At 39.0% G+C, this 27,769-nt stretch overlaps 2 protein-coding genes across 2 annotated transcripts in view; one reads left to right on the top strand and one right to left on the bottom strand.

Moving 5' to 3' along the window:
• The window catches only part of LOC131944818 (collagen alpha-1(XII) chain-like), a 46,303-nt gene that overhangs the window by 8,222 nt on the left and 10,312 nt on the right, over positions 1 to 27,769 (top strand). Inside the window, exons 3-8 of the mRNA XM_059305634.1 lie at positions 12,865 to 13,004; positions 16,037 to 16,129; positions 16,971 to 17,142; positions 22,060 to 22,227; positions 23,655 to 23,834; positions 25,987 to 26,061. Of these exons, the coding sequence (XP_059161617.1) occupies positions 12,865 to 13,004; positions 16,037 to 16,129; positions 16,971 to 17,142; positions 22,060 to 22,227; positions 23,655 to 23,834; positions 25,987 to 26,061 (828 nt within the window). The remainder of the gene's footprint in view (positions 1 to 12,864; positions 13,005 to 16,036; positions 16,130 to 16,970; positions 17,143 to 22,059; positions 22,228 to 23,654; positions 23,835 to 25,986; positions 26,062 to 27,769) is intronic.
• LOC131944813 (thioredoxin-like) lies at positions 14,007 to 15,617 on the bottom strand. Its single transcript, XM_059305631.1, has 2 exons — positions 15,568 to 15,617; positions 14,007 to 14,453 (listed from the first exon to the last, which is right to left on the bottom strand). Exon 2 carries the CDS (start codon positions 14,402 to 14,404, stop codon positions 14,012 to 14,014), a length of 393 nt encoding a protein of 130 aa, XP_059161614.1. The 5' UTR covers positions 14,405 to 14,453; positions 15,568 to 15,617; the 3' UTR covers positions 14,007 to 14,011.

Below are 27,769 nucleotides of genomic sequence, written 5' to 3'. Positions count from 1 at the left end.
TATATATATATATATATATATATATATATATATATATATTCTCCATTACAACATTGAAACTGTAAATTTTTTACAGCACATTTTATTTTATTTTTTATTTTTGAGGTCCTAGGGAAACCCTAACAATCATCTACCCACCCACACCAGTGATTGTATTCTATTATTTCAATTTGTGTTAAGAGTGTTCTAGAAAAAAATGCCTAACCGTCCGGATTTTTAGAACATAATAAGCACCTAAACACAATTCCAATAGTAACTTCAACAATTCGGTAACGGGATTTGGAATCACCATCCTTGAAAATGACACTTATCCTAAGCCCAAACCTACTTGCCCAAACCTAGCCTAACAAAAACGCTTACGTTAGTCATCATCTTTGCAATGATCCTAAACCTGTTTCATTTATTGTAATCCAAATCTTAATCTGTCTTTACAATTTATTTGTTTTTACAACTTGAACCAATCGATAATCATTAATCTATCTGCAAATATAAGAAACTCAAAACAAAGATAGTTACTAACCCTACTTTTAACTCACGCATAAAACCTAACTCTAAAAATATAACCCACATTTCATTTAAGTCTTGGTCTCTATAATAACGCACCTAATCTTTTGATGTACGGTACCCCGATATAATCAAAGACCGGAATATTCCGGCAATAATTGCGTGACGAATGCAATCACTAACCCCAATCTGGCGAGGACGGGTTGAAATTAATCCGGGATAACTCTGTTTGCCGTGTTCACATACTTAAATTACCGCCCCTGATGGATACTATTCTTTGAGGCCGCCAGTGTGGTGACCTTTAAGTTCGGTTCTCTCCCTTTATGACTAGGTTTATTAAAAAGGGTTAACCGATAAAAAAACTCAACCTAACAGTGATATAAATCAGGAAACAATTACGGAACAAAATTTATGACATGAACTAAACCGTAATAATGTTATGGAATGAATTATACTTTAAACAGACCCTGGACATGCATCTCAAAATGTATCTGCTATGTGAAAAATATAGTGTAAATTAGATTTTCTTTTTTTATTGTAATTTTGCAAGGGCTTCCTTCAACACAATTAGGTATTACATGTCAATAACTTTAAGCGCCATATGGCCAGTTGACTCAGCCTACTTTTCTTTCTGAACTTGCTTCCATAGCCTTTGTCCATTCACGAACAAACTACAAGGCAGCAACTGTTCGATTTTGGAGTTCTCCAAGATGGGTTGCTGCCCCTAGCTAACGAGCTTCATCTTCCCCGGATCCAAACTCTGTACCTTTTGAGCTAACTAGCGTTCGCTTTATTGTCCGACCATGCAGTTCATAATATAATTTATTTGTTAATTAGGGTTGATTTGATTAAATAATTAATGTAAACGTTTGTGTCAGGTATAAAACACCAAAAAATGCGAACAGATTATTTGTTTTTCATTGCCAAATTTTCCACACACACAAAAATAAATAAATACAACAACCTTATTGATAAGAGGAGCATTTACCACAATCCATTACTCTTTTAGAATTCCTAAACTACAGCCTGACGTGATTCCATATCTAATGTTTTACAAATACATTTTTTAAACCGGATTCGCTTTAAAGCTGAGTTGGCAATGTTAGCGCAAAAAGCGTGACGCAAAAACCGCCACTATTGTTGTGGATCGCGCCATCTTGATAGCGATCTGCTGTGGCGAACGAAGGATTAATCGCTTTCCGCCCTTTATCTCCATACGCTTTTAACTTTGTATTCATAGAGTCAGTGGCGTAGGAGTGAGGGGGGGGGGGGGGGGGAGCGGAGGGATAGAAACACATCTGCCCCTTTCCAAATGAATAAATTATGGATACGTCACGACATACACTTAAGTTTATTTGAAACAATTATTGGTTATAAATATATATAATAGGGGTCTTTAGCATTGCAATGTAGAACTAGTAGAGTACTAATATAATATATTAAAAATAGGATATGAAACTAATTATTAAAACACGTGTTATAAGTTATTTGTATTCTAATATACATATTAAACCGAGACTGATGTGTTTGTAATGATCGAGGGGTTGTACTGTTTCTATGTATGTAAGTAAATGTATATGCATGCATAGAATTGTATTTGCTTCCTTATAAATGTGTCTGGGATTATTGATTGTTTGTTTTTTCGACCTTAATTATGAAAAACTGTTTGCGTGTAGCTCTATGAAGAAGTATATATATATATATATATATATATATATATATATATATATATATATATATATATATATATATATATATACAAATAAGCCTATGAATAGATGTATTATTATCGCATTAGGGGGTCGGCGTGGTCGAGTCGGTAAAGCTCATGGTTGCTAAACCGAAAAGTCTCGAGTTCGAACCCTCGGGCAGATGAGGCTCGTTAGCTGGGGACAGCCACTCTTCTAGGAGAGACAACTCCAAAATTAAACAACTGCTGCCTTGTAGTTTGTTCTTGGTTGGACAAAGGCTATGGAAGCAAATCCAAAAAGAAAAGCAGGCTGAAATCGGAGTCAATGGCCTAATGGCGCATAACCAGTTGACACGTAACGCTTAATTGTGTTGGAGGCGTGGTCGAGTCGGCAAAAAGCTCATGGTTGATAAATTCGAACAAAGTCTCGAGTTCAAACCCACTGGCAGATAAATCTCGATCCCCTTCAACACTAATAATTAAGAACGAAGAAGAAGAAGAAGAAGATTATCGTATTCTACCAGCGTAATGATAAAAGTGATTTGTTTGCATAGGTGTCATTTTGCAGTATATGTGTGGGTTTTAATATGTGTGTATCTACATGTGTTTATATGTATGTCAGTATAAATATGTGTGTAACTGCTGAAATGCATTTGTAAATAAGTAAGTAGACCTATTTGTCTAGGTATGTATGTGCGTATGTAAAAGGGTATGTGCATACGTATGTGTAGGAAGAACACACACACAGACACCCTGCCAAACCGGTTCTCCCCTATCAACCATTGCCGACATGTCACTTTATGAGAACACTGAAATCATGTGACACTAAAACAGGCATTAAAATCCGACCCATTATTCACCCAGACAAAAAAAAATGAAACATGCTAAACAATGAAACGCTACATCTTTTTAAGTATGCCATTAAAAATAAGAACTTCTGTTAAAAATAAGAATGTATGTTAAAAACGAATGAACGTTAAAAATACGAATCGTCGTTAAAAAACGATTGAATGTTAAAAACGCGAATGACCCTACAAATATAATCTAGGGGAGACTACTCCAATATAAAAGATTTGAATTCTATTCAGCAATCGTCTGTTTCAAAATCTTCTCATAAGTTGTACATTTTACTTTGTCTAAAAGCGTAGATTAAATAAACAATTTAAGATATGTTTTTGTCTTTTTATGGTATAGGTTTGTGTATTTATGTTTATTTTTCATGCTTACTTTGAAAACACATTGAAAAACGCGACATCAATGTTTCTTGAATAATTTTCTACTTTGGTTGGAGCTACGCTAAATAGAAGCTTCTGACTTTATCGCGACACGGAGGGAGTGTTCGTTCGTTTCAATCAATTCCTATTACAATTTATTAAAACCGTTTCTAAAACGCGAAAACATATCTAAAATTCATTTTAAAACATTGCTTTATGATAATGCAAAAGTGTGACGTCGCACCATCTACCCCCCCCCCCCCCCTCCCCCTCATCACACACCGTCACAGAATTACGCCCCCCCCCCCCTCCACCCCACGAATGTAACGTCATTTATGGACGACCCCATACCATCTTGCTTAAAAATTTACGTTTGAAAGATAAGATTTAAAAAAAAAATTCTTCCCAAATTTAACCGAGAAATGTATAATGTCACCCTGTCTTCGTGACGTCATCAGCTAGTAAACTTTGAACAGATAATCGCTAAATCTCTCCTCGCTGCATTAGAAAGAACTCGACGCCTTGTCCGATAAAAGATAGCGAATACCTACACCTGTAACATGCCTGTAGCTCCAGGTACAAACAGGCTCAGGTAGTTTTACCTGGCGGAGATATCTGTGACTCAATGACATGCCGCGTCTATCATGACGTAACGTTTGATGGATGACAGATGAGTTTTTTTTTAAAGTTAAATATTTGTTGAGTAGATCGACATATTTCTTGTATAGCTGTTAATGGCTCCTTACATTGACAGGTTTAGTATTATGTAATGAAGATGTATTATATAATATATGACGAGTGGCATAAGAGGTAGAGCGCTATGCTGCGAACACGAAAGTCTCGAGTTCGAATTCCGGTCCAAGTCTATAGAACTTCCCTGAGTCCAGCTCTGATGGGTACTTAACTCATGTTAGAGAAAGTAAAGCCAAATGTATCGGTTTGTCTAAAGAGGATAACGCCTTCTTCTTTATGTAACGCGTGGGGATTATTGAGTGTGTTAAAACTAAACACCATTAAGTTAATTAATGAGTTAATTAGGGCGATTAGCAAGATGAGATAGCTGGGCTTGTTAGAGAACCTGTACTAATCACCGTAAAAGATCGACTTAACATCGTCGTATCTGATAGGGGGGGTGATGTAATGATGATAATGATGATGTACCTGTGTCTAAAATGTTATGTTAAGTACAACGTAAAGTACTTATAGTGTGTGAGTAGGTGTATGAATGTAGTCTTAGTGTGTGTGTGAACGCGCAAATTTGTGTGTAACATTGTGTCTGTGAATCGTGTGTGTGACTGCAAATGTGTTAAATATTGTGTGTGTGACGAGTGTGTGTGTGTGTGTTACTGCAAATATATGGGATATTGTGTTTGTGAATCGTGTGTGCGTGACTGCAAATGTGTGGGATATCGTGTGTGTGTCGTATGCGTGTGACTGCAAGTGTGTGTAACATTGTGTCTGTAAATTGTGTGTGTGACTACAAATGTGTGAAATATTATCAGTGGCGGAACTTGAAAAAAGGGCCAGCCCGCAAAAAAATTTTTAGGCCCCCCAACATATATATATATATATATATATATATATATATATATATATATATATATATATATATATATATATGTAACTGGGGTAGGCCTAACTACCAGTTACAAATGATAACGAACGAGAAGCCGCGACGCAGTATGAAATCTGACGCAACCATAACAGGTGGCTTATTGGATCGGTCTGATGACGATCTCAAAGCCAACGCGTGCTATTTTGGGAAACGGTACGAGAAGTTTCAGACGAGCTGTCGACTTTGATGGATGGGACGCAGATGTTTTAGTGAATCGGACGGTACGTCAGAAACTGCGACATTAGTATTCGGATACATCGATTACAAGTATCGATTACGGAAATGGAGACAAGTACGACTACGATTTCAAGGCATAAATAGGAGGGGACGGCAGAACTCGTTCTCTCTCTCTTCCCGTTTCGAGGCTCTTACCTCTTTCATCGCTCGCTTAGATCAGTCAGTCTGTGTGACTATGTCAAGTCGGTTATAGAACGGATTAGCCGTATTGTGTTAAGAAGGATTATAGACATGTGGATTCAGTTATATAAAGCCTAGTGAAGGACTGTTAGGGGTCAGTTGATTCAGACTATTATTGAGAAGCATTCCTGTTGATTTATTGTGTTATTATGAAGCATTTCTTGATTCATGTAATAAAGGATCAATAGCGAACCTGCATCTTGAGTATCTATACTGTGGTCAATGTTGTCTAGAATGAGTGGTTAAACTCGTTAACACGTGGCACTACAGGCAATTAGGTCTCATTACATGTGGCGTTGCGAGCATGGTAACTGTTGGCTCGTTACAATTGGCGTTGTCGGCAGGATAAATGTTCGCTCGTCACAATTGGCGCTGCGATCAGGATGAATTCAACTAGACTTGCCGTTTGAGGCACCTATAGTCAACCTTGTGCATAACTGTGTTTAGTGTGTGTGTGAATTCGGACATTCAGGAACTGTGAAAATTGAGGAACGAGGAAAAATTTTTCATACACACACGGTAAGAAAGAACTCTTTTTTTTAGTACTTAAGGAAGAAAATGTCTACTCTGGACGAGAAGCAGACCCATATAGGGGTCCTACCCAGAGAGTCCCATATTAACAAATTTTACGGGGACGGAGATCCAACTTTAACCAACAGGTTCAGTGAAGAGGTCAAAGCGGCCTGGGCCTCGAGACATATGTCACCAGAGGAAAGATTAAGACTGCTGATGGGCAGCATAGGTGAAACGGTTAGGGCAGAGGTTAAGTGCCACGATAGGACCGTCCAATCAGATCCAGATAAGGTGCTAGATCTGATTATGGAGACCTTTGGGGAGAGACGGTCGGGAGTGCAACTGCTATCGGGATTCGTGGGCTTAAAGCAGAGAATGGCGGAGAGTGTGATGGAGTACTCACACAGGATGAACAGGGCCTTTGATTTGGTAAAGGGCAAATCACCGGACATTGATGTACGCCTACTGAGGGACCATTTCATCGAGGGGCTAGCAACCCCGATCTTAAGGAGAGAGTTGAAAGAGGAGGTCCACAGAGACCAGCAGTTGACCTTCCTTCAGGTCAGGAACTCAGCGATCCGCAGGTCCGAGGATGAGGACCAATCGAACTGTTCGGTGGACAAAGTCTCTGTGCCTGAACAGAGACAATCCCCACCCACAGGGGCCGACACGATGGAGACCATGATGGCTCAACTGTTGGCCCACCTAGAGAAGGTTGACCAACGCTTGAAGTGGTTGGAAAGCAGGTCAACAGCTGAGAATCAGGAAAAGAACGGTACAAAACAGGGACGGGTTGGACGGCCGCGTCCTGCCAAGCCATCACTCCAATGGACGGCAGACGGTCGACCAATTTGTTTGTCTTGTTCACAACCCGGACATATGGCACGGTACTGCCAGGGAAACGGTCGTCCTCTGTAAGGCAGGGCCAGGCTACAGAGGGGCGAGGTTATGGCCCAAGAAGCAAAATGATGGGAGTCTGTCCCGAAATGGTGATTACGATTGGGGATATCGCGGTGAAGGCAATTGTGGATACAGGCTCCCAGGTGACGACAATTACGGAAAATTTTTACACCAAATGGATGAAAGGAAAAGACCATAGGTTGAGGTCTGACACAGGCATGCGCCTAACGGCAGCTAATGGACTAACCATTCCATACTGTGGTTATTTTCTGGCGGATGTCGTGGTGGCAGGACATAGGTTGAAGCAGGTTGGGGTGTTCGTTACGAAACACAACCTAGAGACAAATGTGTCAAATATACCTTGCCTGTTGGGCATGAATATTCTTGGCCAGTTGCCAGAATTTCTTACAAATATTGTCGGATCGACCACACCAGGTCGGGGATCCAAGTTGGCCAGGTTTGCCAAGACCAGAGGAAGGACAGCAGTCCCGGCAAACACGGTCAAGGCAATCACATTACAAATTGGTGATAGAAGCGTGAATGGTGATGTGATGATAGAACCATGTGGCGCCGCACTGAGGGCAGGCGTCGTGTTACTGCGGACATACACATCAGCGGAAAATGGACTAGTTCAAGGATTAGTGGCAAATGTTTTGGATGAAGAAATTTTTATACCGCCTAACACTCTGGTAGGAGTACCACAGAACGTCGAGGTACAAAGGTCGGCACAGTGCATCGAACTGATCAATACCAGTAGTAATGAAGTAACAATTAGGTCGGTCAATGTGACGGCCGAGGTGAAGAAAAGGGGTGGCCGATCATATATATTCCCGGAAACTGAAGACCCAAAATTAAATGAATTACTGAATAAATACAGGGATGTATTTGCCTCGTATGAGGGTGATTTGGGGTACACGGAAGTAATCAAACACCAGATACCCTTACTACAAGACAAGCCGGTGGCGCAACCTTATCGAAGATTACCACCGAGTCACTACTCGGCGGTGAAGGCACACCTGAATGATCTACTAGAAAAGGGAATTATTACAACTAGTACAAGCCCGTATGCGGCACCGATTGTAGTGGTAAAAAAGAAGTCAGGGGAGATAAGACTGTGTTGTGATTACCGGAAATTGAACAATATCACAAGAAGGGATGCATTCCCCTTGCCTCGGATTGATGAATGTCTTGATGCGTTGGGGGGAGCAAGATTTTTTTCTACCTTGGATCTGGCCAGTGGCTACCACCAAGTGGCCATGCACCCCAACGATCAACATAAAACTGCATTTATTTCTCCACTGGGACTGTACGAGTGGACCCGTATGCCGTTTGGTCTAACTAATGCACCTGCTACATTCCAGCGAGTAATGCAGAGTGCTATGAGTGACTTTCTATTTCAAATAATGTTGGTGTATTTGGATGATATTCTAGTTTACTCAAAAACTTGGGAGGACCATCTAAAAAGATTAGAACAAGTGTTTCTCCGTCTTAGGGAGATAGGAGTAAAGCTGAACCCAGACAAATGCTGCTTTGGTTTGAAATCGGTACATTTTTTGGGTTACGTGATTTCGTCGGATGGCATCGCCACTGACCCAGATAAAATTGCAGCTGTTAAAGAATGGAAACAACCAACAACTACGGTAGAGGTCAGGTCATTCTTGGGCTTTGCTTCCTATTATAGAAAATTTGTACCTGGTTTTGCAAAAATTGCCGCACCATTGCATGACTTGGTAAACAAAATGACAAAGAAACACAGTAAGGAGAAAAAGAAAGGTAAAACACACCTGATAGGTGAACTATGGACTGATGAATGCCTGAACTCGTTTAAACTCTTGAAAAAGGCTTTGACAGAGGCACCGATATTGGGTTACGCGGACTTTGACAAACCATTTCGGTTAGAAATCGACGCCAGCTCTAAAGGTCTGGGAGCTGTGCTATCACAACAACAAAAGCAAGGTTTCAGGGTTATTGCGTATGCCAGTCGAGCTCTGAAGGGATCAGAGAAGAACATGACAAATTACAGCGCCATGAAACTAGAACTTTTGACATTAAAATGGGCTGTGACTGAGAAATTCAGGGACTATCTATTAGGTGCTAAATGTGTGGTATACACTGACAATAACCCCTTGAGTCACCTAAAGACAGCAAAGTTGGGATCCATCGAACAGCGATGGGCAGCAGAATTGGCACTCTTTGACCTAGAGATAAAATATCGCCCGGGGCGGTCCAATGGCAATGCGGACGCTTTATCAAGGAATCCTTACGAGAAACCGGGTGATGAGGAAGAAACACTGACAGGAATATGTGAGGTCAGAGCGTCAACAGATATCCCTCATGGGGTACAAGTGATGCAGAACGGGCAGACCGGGGTGGAGCACATATCCACGGAACCCGAACATATGGACAGTAGTGATTTTAGTTGCCTTAATCACAAAGAGATAAGAAATGCCCAGAGAACGGATAGTGGCTTACAACCGCTATTGAAATACGTCCAGGAACAAAAATTCCCAGGAAGAAGGGAAAGAGAACAATTTGGTCGAGAAACAAAGAAAATACTGAGTCAGTGGAACCGTCTCAGTATAAAGGATGGTGTTCTCATGCGGAGAATTCATGACCAAATTGATGGCACAATACACCAGGTGGTGGTGCCGGGACAATTACGAGAAGAAGTGCTAAGGTTGGCACATGACAGGGCAGGACACCAAGGTCAGGACAGGACGCACAAAATATTACGACGGAGGTGTTACTGGCCCAATATGGAAATGGAGGTCAAACGCCATTGTGAGGCTTGTGTGAGGTGTCAGCATGCGAAAATGCCAGTTGTCAAAATGAGACAGCCATCAGGACACCTACTGGCGACAAAACCACTAGAGATTGTGGCTATGGACTTTACGTCGTTGGAGCAATCATCGGATGGGACGGAACATGTGTTGGTAATGACTGATGTATTCACCAAATGGACTGTGGCGGTGCCCACACGAGATCAGACTGCCAAAACAGTGGCAAAGGTCTTATTAGAACATTGGTTCATCAAATATGGCATACCAAGACAATTACACTCTGACCAAGGAAGGGCTTTCGAGTCAGAAGTAATTAACCAACTGTGCAGCCACTACGGGATCAACAAATCTAGAACAACCACATTTAATCCGAAGGGAAACGGACAGTGTGAACGGTTCAACCGCAGCATGCATGATTTGCTGCGTACGCTAGAACCTGAACAGAAAAAACGTTGGCCTGATTTTCTCCCAGAGTTGGTATATCTATACAACTGCACACCCCATGCCACAACCGGCTTTACGCCATACATGTTGCTGTTCGGACGAGAGGCTCGACTCCCTCTTGATTTGTTCCTAGGAAAAAGGGAGAGTATGACTGGCTCATACACCGCACTGGAATATGTGAATGAACATATGAGAAGAATTAGAGAAATGTACAGGGTAGTACAGGAAAGACTAGAACATGAATCTCGGCGAAGGGAACCGCCGATACAGACGAAGGACCCGCCACTCAAACTGAATGACAGGGTATTACTGCGTAGCCACCCGTTAGGCAGAAACAAAATCCACGATCTCTGGGGACAGGAGATATGGCAAGTCGTGGAGATGCCTAAAGCAGCAGGTGGCCCCTTTAAGATAAGACCCATCGATCACGCCAAACCGGATCGGTGGGCGAATATTGCTCAATTAAAGAAATATTGGAATAGGCAAGAAGAGCAGTTACACACAGAGAAACCCAAGACAATTAGGGAACCGGAAGTTATAACGGAAATTCACATACCCATTCCGGAACCATATCACCATCAACAGAACAACCGCGATACGCAAGGGGAGGATACCGGCAACAATGAGGATCCCGGTCCCTCCAGAAGCAGAGAGACAGTAGACCATCAGATAAGTGGTCCGCGGAGAAGTTTAAGGAACAGAAGGAATACGAAATTTTTTGTCAGCAACCATCAATTCTTTCATGGTCGCGCTGGTATGAAAACAGACTGTTCAAAGAGCTATAGAAGTGAACTGGTGAAGGCACCAAATGGAAAGGGTGGATGTGAATTCTAGAACTGTTTTGTGTCTCAGGAAGATGATGTAGACACAGTTGATATGTGAAATAGGTATAACTGTCAATCGTATACGAATGGAACGTCGTGGACAGTGAGTGGAACAATAAATTTTTTTTTTTTACGACTGTGCGATTGACTTTGGAGGAGTGCACCTGCCAGGCGTTGTTTGTGGTTTAAAACACACAAAAAAAGCAGGGGTGGATGTAACTGGGGTAGGCCTAACTACCAGTTACAAATGATAACGAACGAGAAGCCGCGACGCAGTATGAAATCTGACGCAACCATAACAGGTGGCTTATTGGATCGGTCTGATGACGATCTCAAAGCCAACGCGTGCTATTTTGGGAAACGGTACGAGAAGTTTCAGACGAGCTGTCGACTTTGATGGATGGGACGCAGATGTTTTAGTGAATCGGACGGTACGTCAGAAACTGCGACATTAGTATTCGGATACATCGATTACAAGTATCGATTACGGAAATGGAGACAAGTACGACTACGATTTCAAGGCATAAATAGGAGGGGACGGCAGAACTCGTTCTCTCTCTCTTCCCGTTTCGAGGCTCTTACCTCTTTCATCGCTCGCTTAGATCAGTCAGTCTGTGTGACTATGTCAAGTCGGTTATAGAACGGATTAGCCGTATTGTGTTAAGAAGGATTATAGACATGTGGATTCAGTTATATAAAGCCTAGTGAAGGACTGTTAGGGGTCAGTTGATTCAGACTATTATTGAGAAGCATTCCTGTTGATTTATTGTGTTATTATGAAGCATTTCTTGATTCATGTAATAAAGGATCAATAGCGAACCTGCATCTTGAGTATCTATACTGTGGTCAATGTTGTCTAGAATGAGTGGTTAAACTCGTTAACACGTGGCACTACAGGCAATTAGGTCTCATTACATGTGGCGTTGCGAGCATGGTAACTGTTGGCTCGTTACAATTGGCGTTGTCGGCAGGATAAATGTTCGCTCGTCACATATATATATATATATATATATATATATATATATATATATATATATATATATATACAAATAAAAAATATGAACATAGGATACTCATTGCTGGCCTGTTCGGGGTTTGAAAATAATTTTTTTTTTCAATTAAAACAAATTACTAGATCTATATCATGTCATGTGAGTAAGTGCATTAGTTTGTTTTGGGAAAATCAGTTTTTTTTTATCTGTGCAATAGGTCCTCCCAACATTTTAGTTGGCGAAAAGAATATAAAACATAAAAGCTTTGTAGAAGTAATGGTGTCTCGTGTTATGATTATTTTTATGTATTTTTTTTTTATCAAGGGCCTATATTATTAATTTTAAATACATTTCCTTTTTATACAATGTCATTCTTTAGTAAGTACTTTATAAAAAAAATAATTAACAGAAGTAATTGCTTTTTAATTAGTTTAGTACAAATCTATTAAATGCAGCTTATGAGCACCCTTATTTAACTATTTAAAAAAGGGAAATAAGTCATGGAAGTGGTTTGAACGTTTGCTTTTTGCTAAGTTTAATTGTAAGAGAAAGAGGACTCGGCTTTCACAGTGGTTTAAAAACAAAGGGAAAAAGAATATACAAGAGCGTGGGGTGGTGTCTATCGGCCCCTAAATGTCGTGGGCCCCCCCCCCCCCCCGCATTGCGGAGTCTGGCGGCACTGTAGTTCCGCCCCTGAATATTATGCGTGTGACGTGTGTGAGTGTGACTCGTGTACGACATATTATGTGTGGTGTATGTGTAGGTGTGTATGTGTATGCCTGATTGCCATCAGTGTAACAGTGTTCTGACTTTTTTTATCTGCCTGCACTTTTTTGCTAGCCATGTATGATGTAACGTACCTAGTGTTGTTGTCAATAATTCTTAACCAAAAAGCATTTCCCCGAAATCCAATGGCACCAGTATGATATATTTGTTGTTTATTCCTCCCCTCCCCCCCCCCCCCCCACCAGAGTACTGCGGTAACATCCCAGCTGACGTGGTGTTCGTGCTGGACAGTTCCAACTCCGTCCATGACGTGGACTTCAAGAAACAGCTGGACTTCGTGTCTGACGTGGCCAGTATGTTCCAGATTGGGGAGAACATGACCCAGGTGAGGCCTAACTGTTTTAATCAGGGATTATCACGTGACTTTACTTACAAAAGTATTTCTTCTGATTTAACCTGGCTTTTTCTTATCTCGTATACGGTCAATACCAACCCACTCCATGCTGATTATCCAGGAACAGGGTTTTAAATCTATCATGTTTATCATCGATATTACAGGACAGTAGGATTGTGGGTTTGTAGCAGGTTTAGACCCCCCGCCCCCGCAGTGGAAAGCACCCCCTAGTTCAGAACAGAGTTTCTTCTAGGCATCTCTTCGGGGGGCAGAGCCCCCCCCCCCCCGAAATTTTTTTACCGCCCCCCCCCCCCGAACGAAATGAAATTTTTATAATTTATATAGAAAATATATACTTTTAACAGTGTCCGCCCCCCCCCCCCCCCGAAGAAAGTCTAACGCCCCCCCCCCCCCCGAAAATTTCAAGTGGCCCCCGGAGAACACTGGTTCACAAGTAAGGGGCAGTTCAATCAGTGCCGTCTCTAGTCCGGGTCTTCGAACTCGTGACTTTCGGGTTAGTAAGCGCGTTCCACCACTAGACCACGACATTCCAACTTTTATTATAAAGCCTATTTTTTTTTACCAAAAATTGACCAGTAGAGGCATTGTTTTTCTTTCCTAAAATAAGTGATCATTTCGTAAATTGGCTTATGATTAAGATAACATTAGGATCGCTTTTCTTGTGAATAAATTCAATGACCCCCAGATTAAATTAACTTAAAACATAAGAGCGGCAATAAAAACAAAAACAAAATTCACATATTTTACCGAAAACTTACATTTTTTTCCTAATTCAACCACCTTTAAACAATATTAGTTAATTTATTTTTAATTTTAATTTTCCTAATTAGAAATAAAGAATTTTCTTTGCAAAGCCATATAATACAAGTAAAAGAAAAAAAAATATGTCCTGAATTTATTCTCGTATTCTATAAAATCGCAACACCTTTGAGTTATGTAAAAAAAAAAGTGGAATGTGCACAAGTGTAAAAACCGGCTTAAGTTTTCTGCAAATCAAGATTCGACACCTCAGTGACGTCAGACACCGACAGCACTTCCTCTTCCGGCACGGAGTAATCCATCTTGTTGAACTCCTGAGCCGTGATCAGCGTCGCCGTGTAGAGTTGCCGCCCATTTTTGAACACCACAATGGCGGGGATGTTGTCCAGGTTAATGTCCAGCTTCGCCGCCATCGCTTTGGCCTTGTCCATGTTCGCCGCGAGATACATGGCGTCCGGGTTCCGGAGTTCGGCCTGCATGAACTCGAACCGGATCCGGCGGCATGCCGGCGACCACTCCGTGTAGAAGTAGACGATGACAAGCTTGTCGGTGTGGGCCAGGAATTCCCGGAGCTCCGCCAGGGTCGACACGAAGGTGCCGGTCAGCTCCATGACCCGGGAGGTTAAAGTTCAGAGGTCATTATTTAACGAGAGGAACAACCTGAATAAGACGTAAAACAAAAGATTAAGTTATACTAAACACTTTTCATGAATGAGCTAATATGGCTGGTAAGTAGGTCACCAACCAGTCAATAAAACCTGCATGAGCCATAGAACTGGTTGGTGACCTACTTACCAGCCCTATTATAATACAAATCGAAAACATTGGCGTGAAATGTGTGAAAAGTTTTCTGGTCAAAGTACTCTTTCGAACTTAATGGACCATTGGCAGTGAAAGTAGAGTTACCTGTTTCTGAGACCTCGGCATTTGAAGGAATAGTGTTGTCAGAACTATGCCCAGCCGCCTTTACTTTCCCTAACGTGAGTTGGTTACCCATCAGAGCTGGGTGGACATAGTGACGTTGTAATTACACGAACCCTGATTTCGAACTCAAGACTTTGGGGTTAACTGTAGTATGCGCTACCGCCTTACCACGCCGTTCGCTGTTTACGGTAGCTTAAAAGAATTATCAAGTTTAATTTTTGTTAAAACAAGTTTTTATACCCGGGTACTTCCGCAGATCGCATACCTTATTGAAAACATAACCCTAGTTCTTAAAGTATGTTAGGTTTTATCCTTACTACAATCCAAACGCAAAGCCTAACTTAATGTCTGACCTTTCTGCTACCTTAGCCATAAATCCTGCATATATACATGCAGAACCAAAACTGATACGTAATTAATTACCTGTCTGACTGCAATAATTATTGTCTAGCGAAGCTATTATTGCTAGAGTTTGTGTTAATTGGATTTAGCTAAATCTTTGTTTACCCCGTCTTAATAACAAAACATCACCAGTAGCACATTAGCGTGATTCTAACAAAGCATAGTCCGAACATTGCGTTGTTTTTTTCCTGTTTATATCACCGCGTTAAAGTAGCAATAAATTGACATAATATCTTAAGTTACCTATATGGCTACATTGAATAATAATATTGTATTTGAAAAATGTGTGTGAAGGTTTTAGTTATTTAGACTTAATTTACAGAACGAAATGAACCAATGTTGGTATTCTTTACTATTATTTATATCTAGTAGGATTATTCGATCATTTATACTTAATAGAATAGAGATATCTTCATAGACGTGAAGTGTAAATAAACTAAATAGATACCTTGTTAGCACGAAACTCTCGCCATTGTTGTTTATCAAAGAAGAGTCAAAGTTCAAATCAAGGCATTTAATATTGGTTTACACTGGCGCGTACGAAAAAACTACACAGCTTTAGGATGAGAAATGCATTCCCAGAAAAGTGAACATTGAAATGAATAAATACACGTTTGTGTAAATGTTTTCACGTAAGTCTTAAGTTTGATACCTGGGCTCTAAACTAGTTTTGTCCCCTGGCCCCTAGTTTGTCCCCTAGCCCGTATTTTATCCCCTAGCCGTAGTTTATCCCCAAAAACTACATTCTCTCATCCACGTTCTATATTTACCTAAAGCTCTATACCCAAATGAGCTTTGTAAGTCATCTAGACCTATAGAAAGGACAATAACAATAGTTTAGACACTTGGTATATGATTAGCTATTGGACTAACCGAATGTTAATTTAACCAAACATTTTTCTAATATTTTATTACAGGTTGGACTATTGACCTTCACAGAAAGGGTTCATCTCAATTTTTTTCTCAACGCCTACAAAACCAAGGCCAGTTTGATACGAGGCATTAAAAGTGTGAGTAGGATCTGTGGTTATTCATCCACTCCATAACCAACATACATGAAAAAAGTTATCCTTTTATAATGTGTCTGTTTCTCTCTTTTTCTCATTTTTTAGCAATACTTTTGGGGGGAGGTCAAATTTGATCAATTTCTATTAGTAACCTGCTTTCGAATTTCTCACTTGTATGTTTGTTACCTAGTTGTTAAGTTAATTAACAGCTTCCATCTTCTTAGTTGTGACATTAGTTTGTGTAGTATTCACCTCACAACATTTGTCTACTCTGTGTTGATATCATTCGTTTTCATAATCATTAATTTGGCCGTTAAAATGCCCATTATTTGTCATAGAAATTGTCTTTTGGCTAATGTGGCTGTTATTTGACTATTAATTCCAAGCATTTATTATCTACCCACTATATCTATGTGCTAATTTGACCATTATTTCATAACAGTTGTCCATCCAGTTTGTCTATTTGCTAGTTTGACCATTGATTCCCAGCTTGTCTATGGGCTAGTGTGACCATTAATTCATAGCATTCATTCATTTAGCTGTCTGGCTATTTGTTGGTGCGGTCGTTGATTCCCACCATTAATCTACCCACTTTGTCTATGGACTAGTCTGACTGTTGATTCCTAAGAATTGACCATCCATTTTGTCTATGGAGTAGTTTGACCGTTAATTCCTAATATTTTACCATCCATTTTGTCTATGGACTAGTTTGACCGTTAATCCCTAAGATTTGACCATCTAGTTTGTCTATGGACTAATCCGACCGTTAATCCCTAAGATTTGACCATCCAGCTTGTCTATGGATTAGCCTGACCGTTAATCCCCACCCTCTGTCCACTCCCAGACCTACAAAGAAAACGGCCTCGGCACCAGGACAGACCTGGCCCTCCACTTCATGAGGAAGAGGATGTTCGTGCCGCTGACCGGTGCCAGAGAGAACGTGTCACGTGTGGCCATCATCATCACCGACGGCAAGAGCGAGTACCCCATCAAGACGCTCATCGAGTCGCAGATAGGTAAGGGATCACCGCAGGTGTAGGTGAAGTAGATTGGTACTGCAGGTGTAGGTGAAGTAGATTGGTACCGCAGGGGTAGGTGAAGTAGATTGGTACCGCAGATGTAGGTGAAGTAAATTGATACTGCAAGTGTAGATGAAGTAGATTGGTACAGCAGGTGTAGGTGAAGTAGATTGGTACAGCAGGTGTAGGTGAAGTAGATTGGTACATTGATCATTTAGAGTTTAGATATCTATCTTACATCATCATTACAGGTGTTGGTAAAATATAATGATAAATAGTAAATTTGAGTCTTAGAAAGGTATTGACACAAGTGTGGGTAAAATCGGCTGATGCAATGATAATTTCAGTCTTAGATAGGCAAAAGATCTTTACAAGTGTAGATGAAATAGATTGGTCCATTGATAATTGAGTAAAAAACTAAATAACCCTCGTCTAGTCGGACCGCCTATTTAAAACGTTCAGATATTTATGAGTTAATTATGTTAATGTAAAAAATTGGGTATATAGTGAGCTAGAGACCTCGGTGAGTTCTGTCTTGAGAAACGTGAGTAATCGTGATAGATACTTGCCATTTGCCTAGGAGATTTCTTTCTTGAGAACCACGAGTAATCATGGTATATATTTGATATTGGTCTAGGTAGGTTCTTTCTTGAGAATCGCGAGTAAACTGGTCTAGATGAGTGCAAGACACCAACGTAAAGTTAGCAAAATATATATATAAAAAAAATCATTCGATTTAAAGTAATGATTAGTTTGAGTTGAATTGTAATTTAAGAGCAAAATTTTTTAAATCACGACAAGGTGGGGGTGACACCATGACGAAAACTTGCTAGCTATAGAGAAAACAATGCTACATCAAGCTGTATAAATAACCGACTATAGATAAACATCGTTACTATTATCTGTGCAAAGTTTAGACCTATCTAGGGGGTGGGGGTGACACCGATGTTCACCTCAGGTGCCTCAACGGGTGACTACCGACCTAGCAACGCCACTGCCCCTCCCCTCTCTCACCCACAGCCTAGAAAATTAAATATTGTGTAAAGTATTTTTTTTAATCTCCATTAAAGAGTAACAAAACTACAGGAAACAAAAACAGTAAAAAGTGCGTATCAAGGAAATCGAAACTTTACGAAAATTCACTTTTTGTTTATCTCACAAACTGCGTGAGGTTCTGTTGATTTAAAGCGCTGATTCCGCCAAGAAAATTTCTGTTAAATAATTAACGTGTCCAGAAAATGTGTTTTGTTTAACAAACTAATCCCCGTCTTCTTTTAGAAGTTGAGTCAATCGGTGCACACGTTGATTCATTAAGGAACGCATGTGGAAACATATTTTGCATGTCAGGAGTTGCGACTTTTTAAATTCTAAACTAGCCATAATTTAATTAGGGACTAAGTGTTGGAAACAGCGGGGGTGTATTTAATTACCCCGTGTGGGAGTTATTACTACACTCTATAAAAATTCCTCTTCACAATTTCGCACCGAGAAACTTCCAAATTTGTGTTAAGTTGATGTAATTTAACTATTTCACACATTTTTTCCCTAAAATGTTTAGAGTGTTTAATAAACTTTGAATGTGTTATCGTTAAGTTTTGTGGTAGTGTTGAGGAACATATACCCATTGAAAAGATAATTTATAGTAAACATTTGAGCTTATCTTTAGTGTTTTAAAGGGATGTAATCAAGTCATGAGTTATCTACCCGTGAGAAACTTCTAAATTTAGGATGTCAAATTGGTATAGATTTCTATGGGATAACAAATCTAAAGGCTCTAAAAAAATAGAAATCTATACAACGCTGATTAACTACATATTTTAAAAAAAAAAACATTTTAATAAGAGATTTTGAAATGTTCATACGCGTCTTTAGTATTTTAAATACTGAATTTTATAAATAATCACCAATTAGAGACAACTAGGCTACATTTGACATTGGTGAATTAATATTATTACCATAGCTTCCAAATATTCTTGAATTTAAAATAAATAAATAAGTACCCTATTAACTCATTACTGTCAATTAAGAAAATCTAATCTGTCTAAAAGCATTTTGAACCATGTCAGAAATCTAGTTCAGCGTCACCAAGGTCATACACTTAACTCTTAAATCCCCAACACATTAAAAGATCCAAGGACTTCATCACTAGGCGCCGACAGGAAGCTAATTAGATATCACCTCATTAAATAACCCGTCGCTAATTCCCGCCCAAGTAGCAGAGTTTTACTGGCGTATTTAACAAAATTATCTTAATTAACTAATTAACAGTATGCCAGCATTTAAATTTCGTTATTCAAATTAGTAACGCCACGAAGTTGACCGACAAATGCATATATATATATATATATATATATATATATATATATATATATATATATATATATATATATATATATATATATATATATATATATATATATATATATAGATAGATAGATAGATATATATATAGATATGTATGTATGTATGTATGTATATAAAAGTACGCATGTATCTGGATGTATGTGTGTGCTCGCGCACATGCGCATACGTACATGCGCGCACTCTTTGCAACCCAACCCGCATCTTTCAAGTCCCATTCTCCCACCATTACGTAATCTCTTAATGAATATTCACAAATCTGGTAGTCGTTTTATCGTTAAGTGCGCGTATTTACCCTAATGAAGCGCCGAAAGCCGTTTCTAATAGCGTTTTGGGTTTCCCCGATGACTACTTTCGTTTTCGTTTTTTTTTCTATTTCCTTACTTAAAAAACTAACACTTTCGGATAAAAAATATATTTTTTTAGAGCTGTTGAGTACTTTGAGAAGGATGGATTACACGGTAGAGGTTTGGCATTCGAGTTGAAAACAGATGGACGAGGTGGTTAAAATAGAAGACCCCCGTACAGATCATTAGGCGTTTTATTTCGGTGATTGTAAACGTGGTTGAAAGAAAAACAGGGCGGATGGATAATCTGTGAAAAGGGGTAGACGTGGGTTGGTTAATTGCCCGGGTGTTAAGGAGGGTGGGGTTTTATGTGCGAGGGTGTGGGTCGTTGTGGTTTTGTAGGAGTGGGTGTGGGATATTAGGTGCGGTCGCACTTCAATGACTCACTTGATTTTTCGGACAAATTTTATTTCGCAGATTAGAAAAGTGTATGAGTGTGGGAACTAGATTTTTTTTTCTTCAAATTTCGAGCATACCGGTGTAATATATTATAGCATTTTATTTTATTTTTGTCGTGCGTACAGTTAAAAAAAAACGAACTCACGCTATAAAATATGCAGATAAATATAGTTTACGTTTGGGATAGCTCTCTTCATGAGGATTAAATACAGTTTTGTGTCGGGTTTTAAAAGTCCAGCTGTATTTAATTTTATGTAGTTATAATTATTTCAATACGGAGATTCTTAGTGTGGCGGTTTTTATTAACATGGGTGTCCCAGCGACCTGGGTGGTCTTAGGGTCATGTATACATGCACGCACACACGCGCACATACTCACACACGCGCGTGTACACGCCATCACAGACACACACTCACACAAGCACGCACACACACACACACTCGGACAAGCATGAACGCACACATGCATGTACACACACACACAGCAAGCCCACACACACACACACACTTGGACAAGCAAGAACGTACACATGCACGCACAGACACACACACTCACACACATATGCGCACGCACGGACACACACTCACGCACAGACACTCACACACTCACACACACTTACACAAACGTACGCAAAGACACACATACTCACAAACAACTACACACATACACAAACCCACACGCACACATAGACACACGCACTTACTCACACACACACACAAGCACCCAAACTACTCATTTGAAATCTGACTCCTCTGGCATTTAGCCCCCCCCCCCCACCCACCCCCACTCCAACACTGTTGCTTCACGTGTCACATTTAAACTAGATGTGCAAATTGTATTTAGATCTAGTACAAATTGTATCTTTACTACAGAAAAAAAAAGAATATAATTATAAACATATGTTTTTAGCAACATTAAAAAAAAAACCGGCCAATTTCTCCCGTTTGGTAAACATGTTCTGGAATGCATAAAAACAAGAAGACCCTGTATAAATCGTGTCATTGTCTGAATGATTGGCAAGGTCATGACCTTACAGAATGACACCCTGAAATTCTGACGTCAAACAGCCGACAATCTTGACGTCAGAAGCACGCTGGGTTAAGTGGTGACGCCCACAGGAAGGGCATTGACCTTTAAAAGGTAGTCATGGTCATAATTGCTTTTCAAAAATCTTCAGCCGATTTAAACACCAAATAGTTCAGCTAATTCAACGACCAAATATTTCAGTACATTCTAGGAATGGATATTTCAGTAAATTCAAAGATAAAAGACTTCAGTATATTCGAAGACCAAATATTTCAGTTGATATAAAGGCCAAATAATTCGGTAAACTTAATTCAACATCTCAAAAATTCAAAGACCAAATAATTTGATAAATTCAAAAACTACATTTTTCAGTTAATTAAAAAATCAAATATTTCAATAAATTAAAACACAAAATATTTCAGAAATTCAAAGACCAAATATTTATGTAACTTAAAAGACAAAATATTTCAGCAAATTCAAATACCAAATACTTTAGTACATTAAAAAAAAGATATGTCATTAAATTAAAACACTAAAGTTTTCATAAATTCAATGACCAAATTCTTTGGTAAATTCAAAGGCCACATATTTTATTATTTTATTAAATTAAAAGACCAAATTTTTCACTAAATTAAAAGACCAAATATTTCACTAAATTAAAAGACCAAATAAATCATCTAATTTAGAGATCAAAGTTTCCACCCATATCATCCATGTATTTAGTTCATTTCTCTGTAAAAACAACACAAATGTTACAAACCCTCCATCATGTGTCTTCCAGCCAAGAAACAAGGCATCCATATTTTCACCGTGGGTGTTGGTGTAGCTGTGAACGATGATGAGATGAGGAGGATGGCCAGCTACCCACCCGACGAAAACGCCTTCACCGTCAAAACCTACTCGTTTCTCGACGCCATCAAAAATAAACTGGCCGTCAGAACGTGCACGAGTGAGTAGTTTTTTGTTGGCCTTTGTGTTTGTTTTTGTAATGTCTGCTTGATGGTAAGAACATTCATTTGGTTTATATAATTGTCTCATGCTTTGTTTCTATAGAAGTAGGTATCATGTTGTTTTGGGACTAGATTTGGGAAATGATTCTGATAAGGTTATAGAGTAGTGAAAATATGTTTCGTATTGTCTACTTGATGGTAAGAACAATGATTTGGCTTTAGAATTGACCTTTGTCTTGTGTCTATACAAGTAAGTATTACTTTGTTTTGGAACTAGATTTGGGAAATGATTCTGATGAGGTTATAGAGTAGTGAAAATATGTTTTGTAATGTCTGCTTGATGGTTAGAACATTGATTTGGTTTATATAATTGTCTCATGTCTTGTTTCTATAGAAGTAAGTGTTAGGTTGTTTTGGGACTAGATTTGGGAAATGATACTGATAGGGTTGTTGAGTAGTGAAAATATTGTTTCAATTGTCTACTTGAAGGTTAGAAAAATGATTTGGCTTTAGAATTGCCTCATGTTTTTGTCTATAGATGTAAATGTGTTATGGTGATTTTGGACTAGATTTGGGAAATTATTCTGATCATGTTATACAGTAGTGTAAATATGTTTTTGTATTGGCTACTTAATGGTAAGAGTGTTGATTTGGCTTCAGAAATGCCATGTTATGTGTCTATACACGTAAGTGTTATGTTGTTTTGTTGACTAGATTTGAGAAATGATTCTGGTGAGGTTATAGAGTAGTGAAAATATTTTTTGTATTGTCTGCTTTATGGTTAGAACAATGATTTGGCTTTAGAATTGGCCAATGTTTTTGTCTATAGAAGTAAGTGTTTAGGGTTTTAGTTGGGACTAGATTAAGGGAAAGGTTAGTAATAGGGTTTTAGAGAAATGTAACGTTTGGGCTAATTACAGTTTATGCTTAGGATTAGGTCAAGGATTAAAGCGGATTAGGAGTAAGTTTGAGGTTTAGATATGGACTAAGGGACTAAATTCAGGAGTTCGGATGCCCGAAGGCAGTGCTTGAGTTAACTCAGCTTTTATGGGTACCTGACTGTAGTTGGTAGAAGTTAAGGCGGCTGGGTGTAAAGCTGACCACTTTATCTATTCATAAGCTGTATTTGCATAAACAGATGAACTATATTTTATATTTTATCTCCTCATGAACCGGTAGGCTCAAAGTAGTAATAAAATTAATTAACTTCACTTTTAAACATATACTAATATTACGTGTTTTAAAGTATCTTTAAGAATCTAATAAAGGGGTTAGCAGTGAATTTAGATATATCATATGAACCATATAATTTTATACACATATTTAGTACGTAGTTTGTTATTCAAGTTTTTTAACCAAACATTTCTATATGAAACAACAGTAGGCGAACGTCCTAGAAGTATCGTGTAAATGTTTTCCCTTTCAGTCACCACCCTCCCTCCGTCCCAAACCACCACAAAACGCCCCACCACTGAGCCCAGCACCACAACTACCTCAACAACCACGACCACCCCGACCACCACCACCAGCACCACAACGGAACCAACGACACTTTTGATCACGGAACCAGTGACAACCACGCCTGAGACCACAACTACTACCACAAGTAAGTTTCCATTTTGTTTCGTTAAAAGTTAAAACTCTTGAACACAGCTTGTATTTCGCCGTGATACTTTTTGGTTTGTTTTATTATAAAACATAATTTATATACAAGCAGTCAGCATATATTTACTATCGTTTTTTGTTCTTCTTCTTTGTTCTTAATCTATAATGTTGGACGCAGTGTTTCTTCCAGACTTTTTTCTCCGGGGGGGGGGGGGGGGGGTACTTAAAATTTTTTGGGGGGACGGGGAGACGGGACACTCTTCAAAGTAGGCCTATATATTTTCTAAATAAATTCCATTTCGTCCCGGGGGGGGGGTGGGTTGGTGGAGGCGGTAGACGCTCTTATGGCGGGTCTCAGACCCCCCCCCCCCCAAGAGATGACTTGAAGAAACACTGGTTGGACGGGATTTCCTCCAACACAATTACGAATTACGTGTCAACTTGTTATACGCCATAAAGACAGTTGACCCCTATTTTAGCCTGTTTCGTTGTTTTTTTCTGGAACAGCGTGGTCAAATGGTAGAGCGTTTGGCTACTAGCCATAAAGTCTAGAGTTCGGATCTCGGTTCGACTTTTGTAACCGTAACGTGTCGCTGAGTCTACCCTCTCCTGATGGATACCTATCGCACGTTAGGGAAAGTAAAGGCGGCTGATCATAGTGCTGGCCACACCATCACTTCATAATTATGCCGAGGTCAAGAAAACATGAACTCCAGTTCATCTGCCCAATGGATCGCTAGGTCCAAAGAGAAACTTAACATTGTTTTTTTCTGGATCTGCGTCCATAGGAATTATTCATCCAAAAACAAACTACCAAGTAGTAGCTGTTACAAATCATATGTTATATTTATAACGATCCTTAGGGTAGCGAAATATTTTTTTTTAAATAATGAGAAAATTGTTCGTGTAGTCTGATGAATAGTAACTTTTTAATAAAGGGGCTATTTACTCTAATGCAGGCAACATTACTTGGGCGTTGCTAAAAGGTTTAGGGTATTGCCATTGGGCTGTTGTTTACAGACTATGGCAGTCATTGTTTCGTTGATGCAGTCACAGTTTCTAACATGAGTTTCAATGGCTAAGCTTTGGAACACTAAATGAACATTTTGCATCATGATTTGTTAAAGTTACACCCGTGTATGTGGGACGGTGGAGGCCTAGCGGTAGAGCGCTAGACTGCTAACCCGAAAGTCTCGAGTCGAATCTGGTTTCAAGTCAGTAGAACATCCCTTAGTCCACCCAGTTTAAATGGGTACCTAACTCACGTTAAGGAAAGTAAAGGCGGCTTGGCAAAGTGCTGACAACGCTTTCCCTTCATATACCGTGGTCACAGAAACAGGTGAACTCTACTTAACTTGCTACATCATGGTATACAACTTTAATTCAACGTGAAGCATATATCTACTTGATGTAACACTTGGCTTGGTGTATCAAATTTGAAGTGAAGCTGAAATAAGTAGGCCCTATGTCCAATGCAAGAAAATTATTGCAAAGCTATTTTGCGTATAATGCAATTTTTTTCAACCATTTCACACTGTGTCCAGAAAACCACACGTTCAAATTACAGCTATATTAAGAAGCACGCCACTTTTTTTCAGTGGCGCAATAAAATAGTTCATAATTATTCCAAGGACGATTACACAATCTCTTTATCAACATGCAGCCAATCAGTGTTTCAAAGACATCCTTAATCACTTGCTAATTTTATTGGTTCGCTTTATCTATTTGCACGCCATCCTTACTTTTATCTGGCCACAAATGCCACAAATTACCACAAACTCTCTGGGTGATTTGGACTGGAATTTAAAACATGCTCTGAAGTATTGGTGAAAAACACATTTTTAAATGCATGTATTTTAAATAACCTTATAAGAGGAAGGACATTATATAGGCTTATATTGTATAGTACTTAAAATATTGATTTTTTCATTGAAAATTACAATATGTTACAATAATATATAATTAAACATGTATTTAACAAATAGCTTGAGAACTTTTGAGGTCTAGGTTCCATAACAATCATCCAAATCTCAAAGGGGACATGACTAAACTAAAAAAAACGAAGTCTAACAATCCGTTCAGATGAACTCTACTTCATCTTCACCCAGTTAATTTTGATGACGTGCCTAAACGTTATTTGCTTATCTCCACAGCCACCACGACCACACCCACCACAACGGAGCTCCCCACACCCTTAACCACATCGCGAGTGGATATCATTAGAAAAGGTAGGGGCTTCACATTGATTATAACATACTTTTGTATGAGCTTCACATTAACTATCACACATTTTGAATTTTAATATTTAAAATAATATTTTTTTTAATATTTAAAAATCTAAAAATAGAATTTTAATTTCATATTTAATTTTAAATTCACTATCACATATTTTATGTATTGTCTTTCTATTGAATAACAAATGTTTTCCTTTATCGGACTTCGCATTCAATATTTCTACTTCACTACTATTCTGTTTTCAACTATCATTTATTTAGTTGTTTTATACTATTTTTCTGTTGTTTTGAATTACCGTTTTGTTGATTTCCACTCGCCTTTGGTTGTTTCTGTTATAATTTTTTTTTTGTTTGATGTATATTATTTTGTCTTTGTTTTCTCTTTTCTTTGTTGTACCCTATATTTTGTTTTGTATATACTATGTTTCGAAATTGTCCACTATTTTCTAATACCAAGTGCGACAATATTATCTCTGCTTAAAGGCTAATTGCATTCCTGCATAATTTGCTTATAAATTCAGTTGATATTTTTACTAGATTAGGTAGTAGAAAACAGATAGTACATTTTAGAAACCTTATATCTTTCTTGAAATATAAATTAACACGAATTTTTGTAAGTAAGTGTGATGGATGCTGCTTACAGATGTGATCAGTATTAATACAAAACTGTTATGTGTACAAGTGATACGCTTGTTGCAGAATAGCACATAGAGCGAGCAAAATGCGTCTTCCATCTCTAACAAAGCTGATAAAGCGCATTGCCACAAGGAAACTAAACGCACCATTATGAAGATCGCTTTACAAATCCAACTGTTTTTTTTTTGACTCAACAAGACACGCATCGTTTCAAAGTTAAAAAGTCGAAACTCACCGATAAAAGTGATAAATCGTTCAAACACATACACATACTTAATACTACAAAAACACACACACACAACCAAATCATTTGCTAAACCACACACACATAACCAAATTATCTTTAGAACCACACACACACAACCAGATATTGAGCCAAACCACACACACACAACCAAATTATCCGTAGAACCACACACACAACCAAATCATCCGTAGAACCACACACAGAACCATATCATCCGTAGAACCACACACACAACCAAATCATCCGTAGGACCACACACACAACCAAATCATCCGTAGAACCACACACACAACCAAATCATCCGTAGAACCACACACACAACCAAATCATTCGTAGAACCACACACACAACCAAATTATCCGTAGAACCACACACACAACCAAATCATCCGTAGAATCACACACACAACCAAATCATTCGTAGAACCACACACATAACCAAATCATCCGTAAAACCAGACACAACCAAATCATCCGTAGAAACACACACACAACCAGATATTTTGCCGAACCACACACACAACCAGATATTCTGCCGAACCACTAACTTAACTGCCGAACTACACAAACACACACACACCTGCCGACCCACACACACACAACCAAATCATCAGCAAAACCACACACACAACCAAATTACTCACGTAACCACACACACGCAACTACCGAACCACACACCCAACCAAATACATCTGTGGAACCGATTCTCTCAAATAGCCTCATTCACTTCCTTGAGTGATCCTAAAAATAAACCCCCAACGTCTTATTTTAGAAACCTCGTGTTTTTGTTTGAGCTCTTAGCTCTATCAACACGAAAAAC

This window comes from Physella acuta, unplaced genomic scaffold (genome assembly GCF_028476545.2).
Source record: "Physella acuta isolate Inbredline_101_S28 unplaced genomic scaffold, ASM2847654v3 ptg000510l, whole genome shotgun sequence".
NCBI classification, from domain to species: domain Eukaryota; kingdom Metazoa; phylum Mollusca; class Gastropoda; family Physidae; genus Physella; species Physella acuta.
The sequence above is the reverse complement of the archived record's forward strand: the minus strand, read 5'-3'. Positions and strand labels throughout refer to the sequence as shown.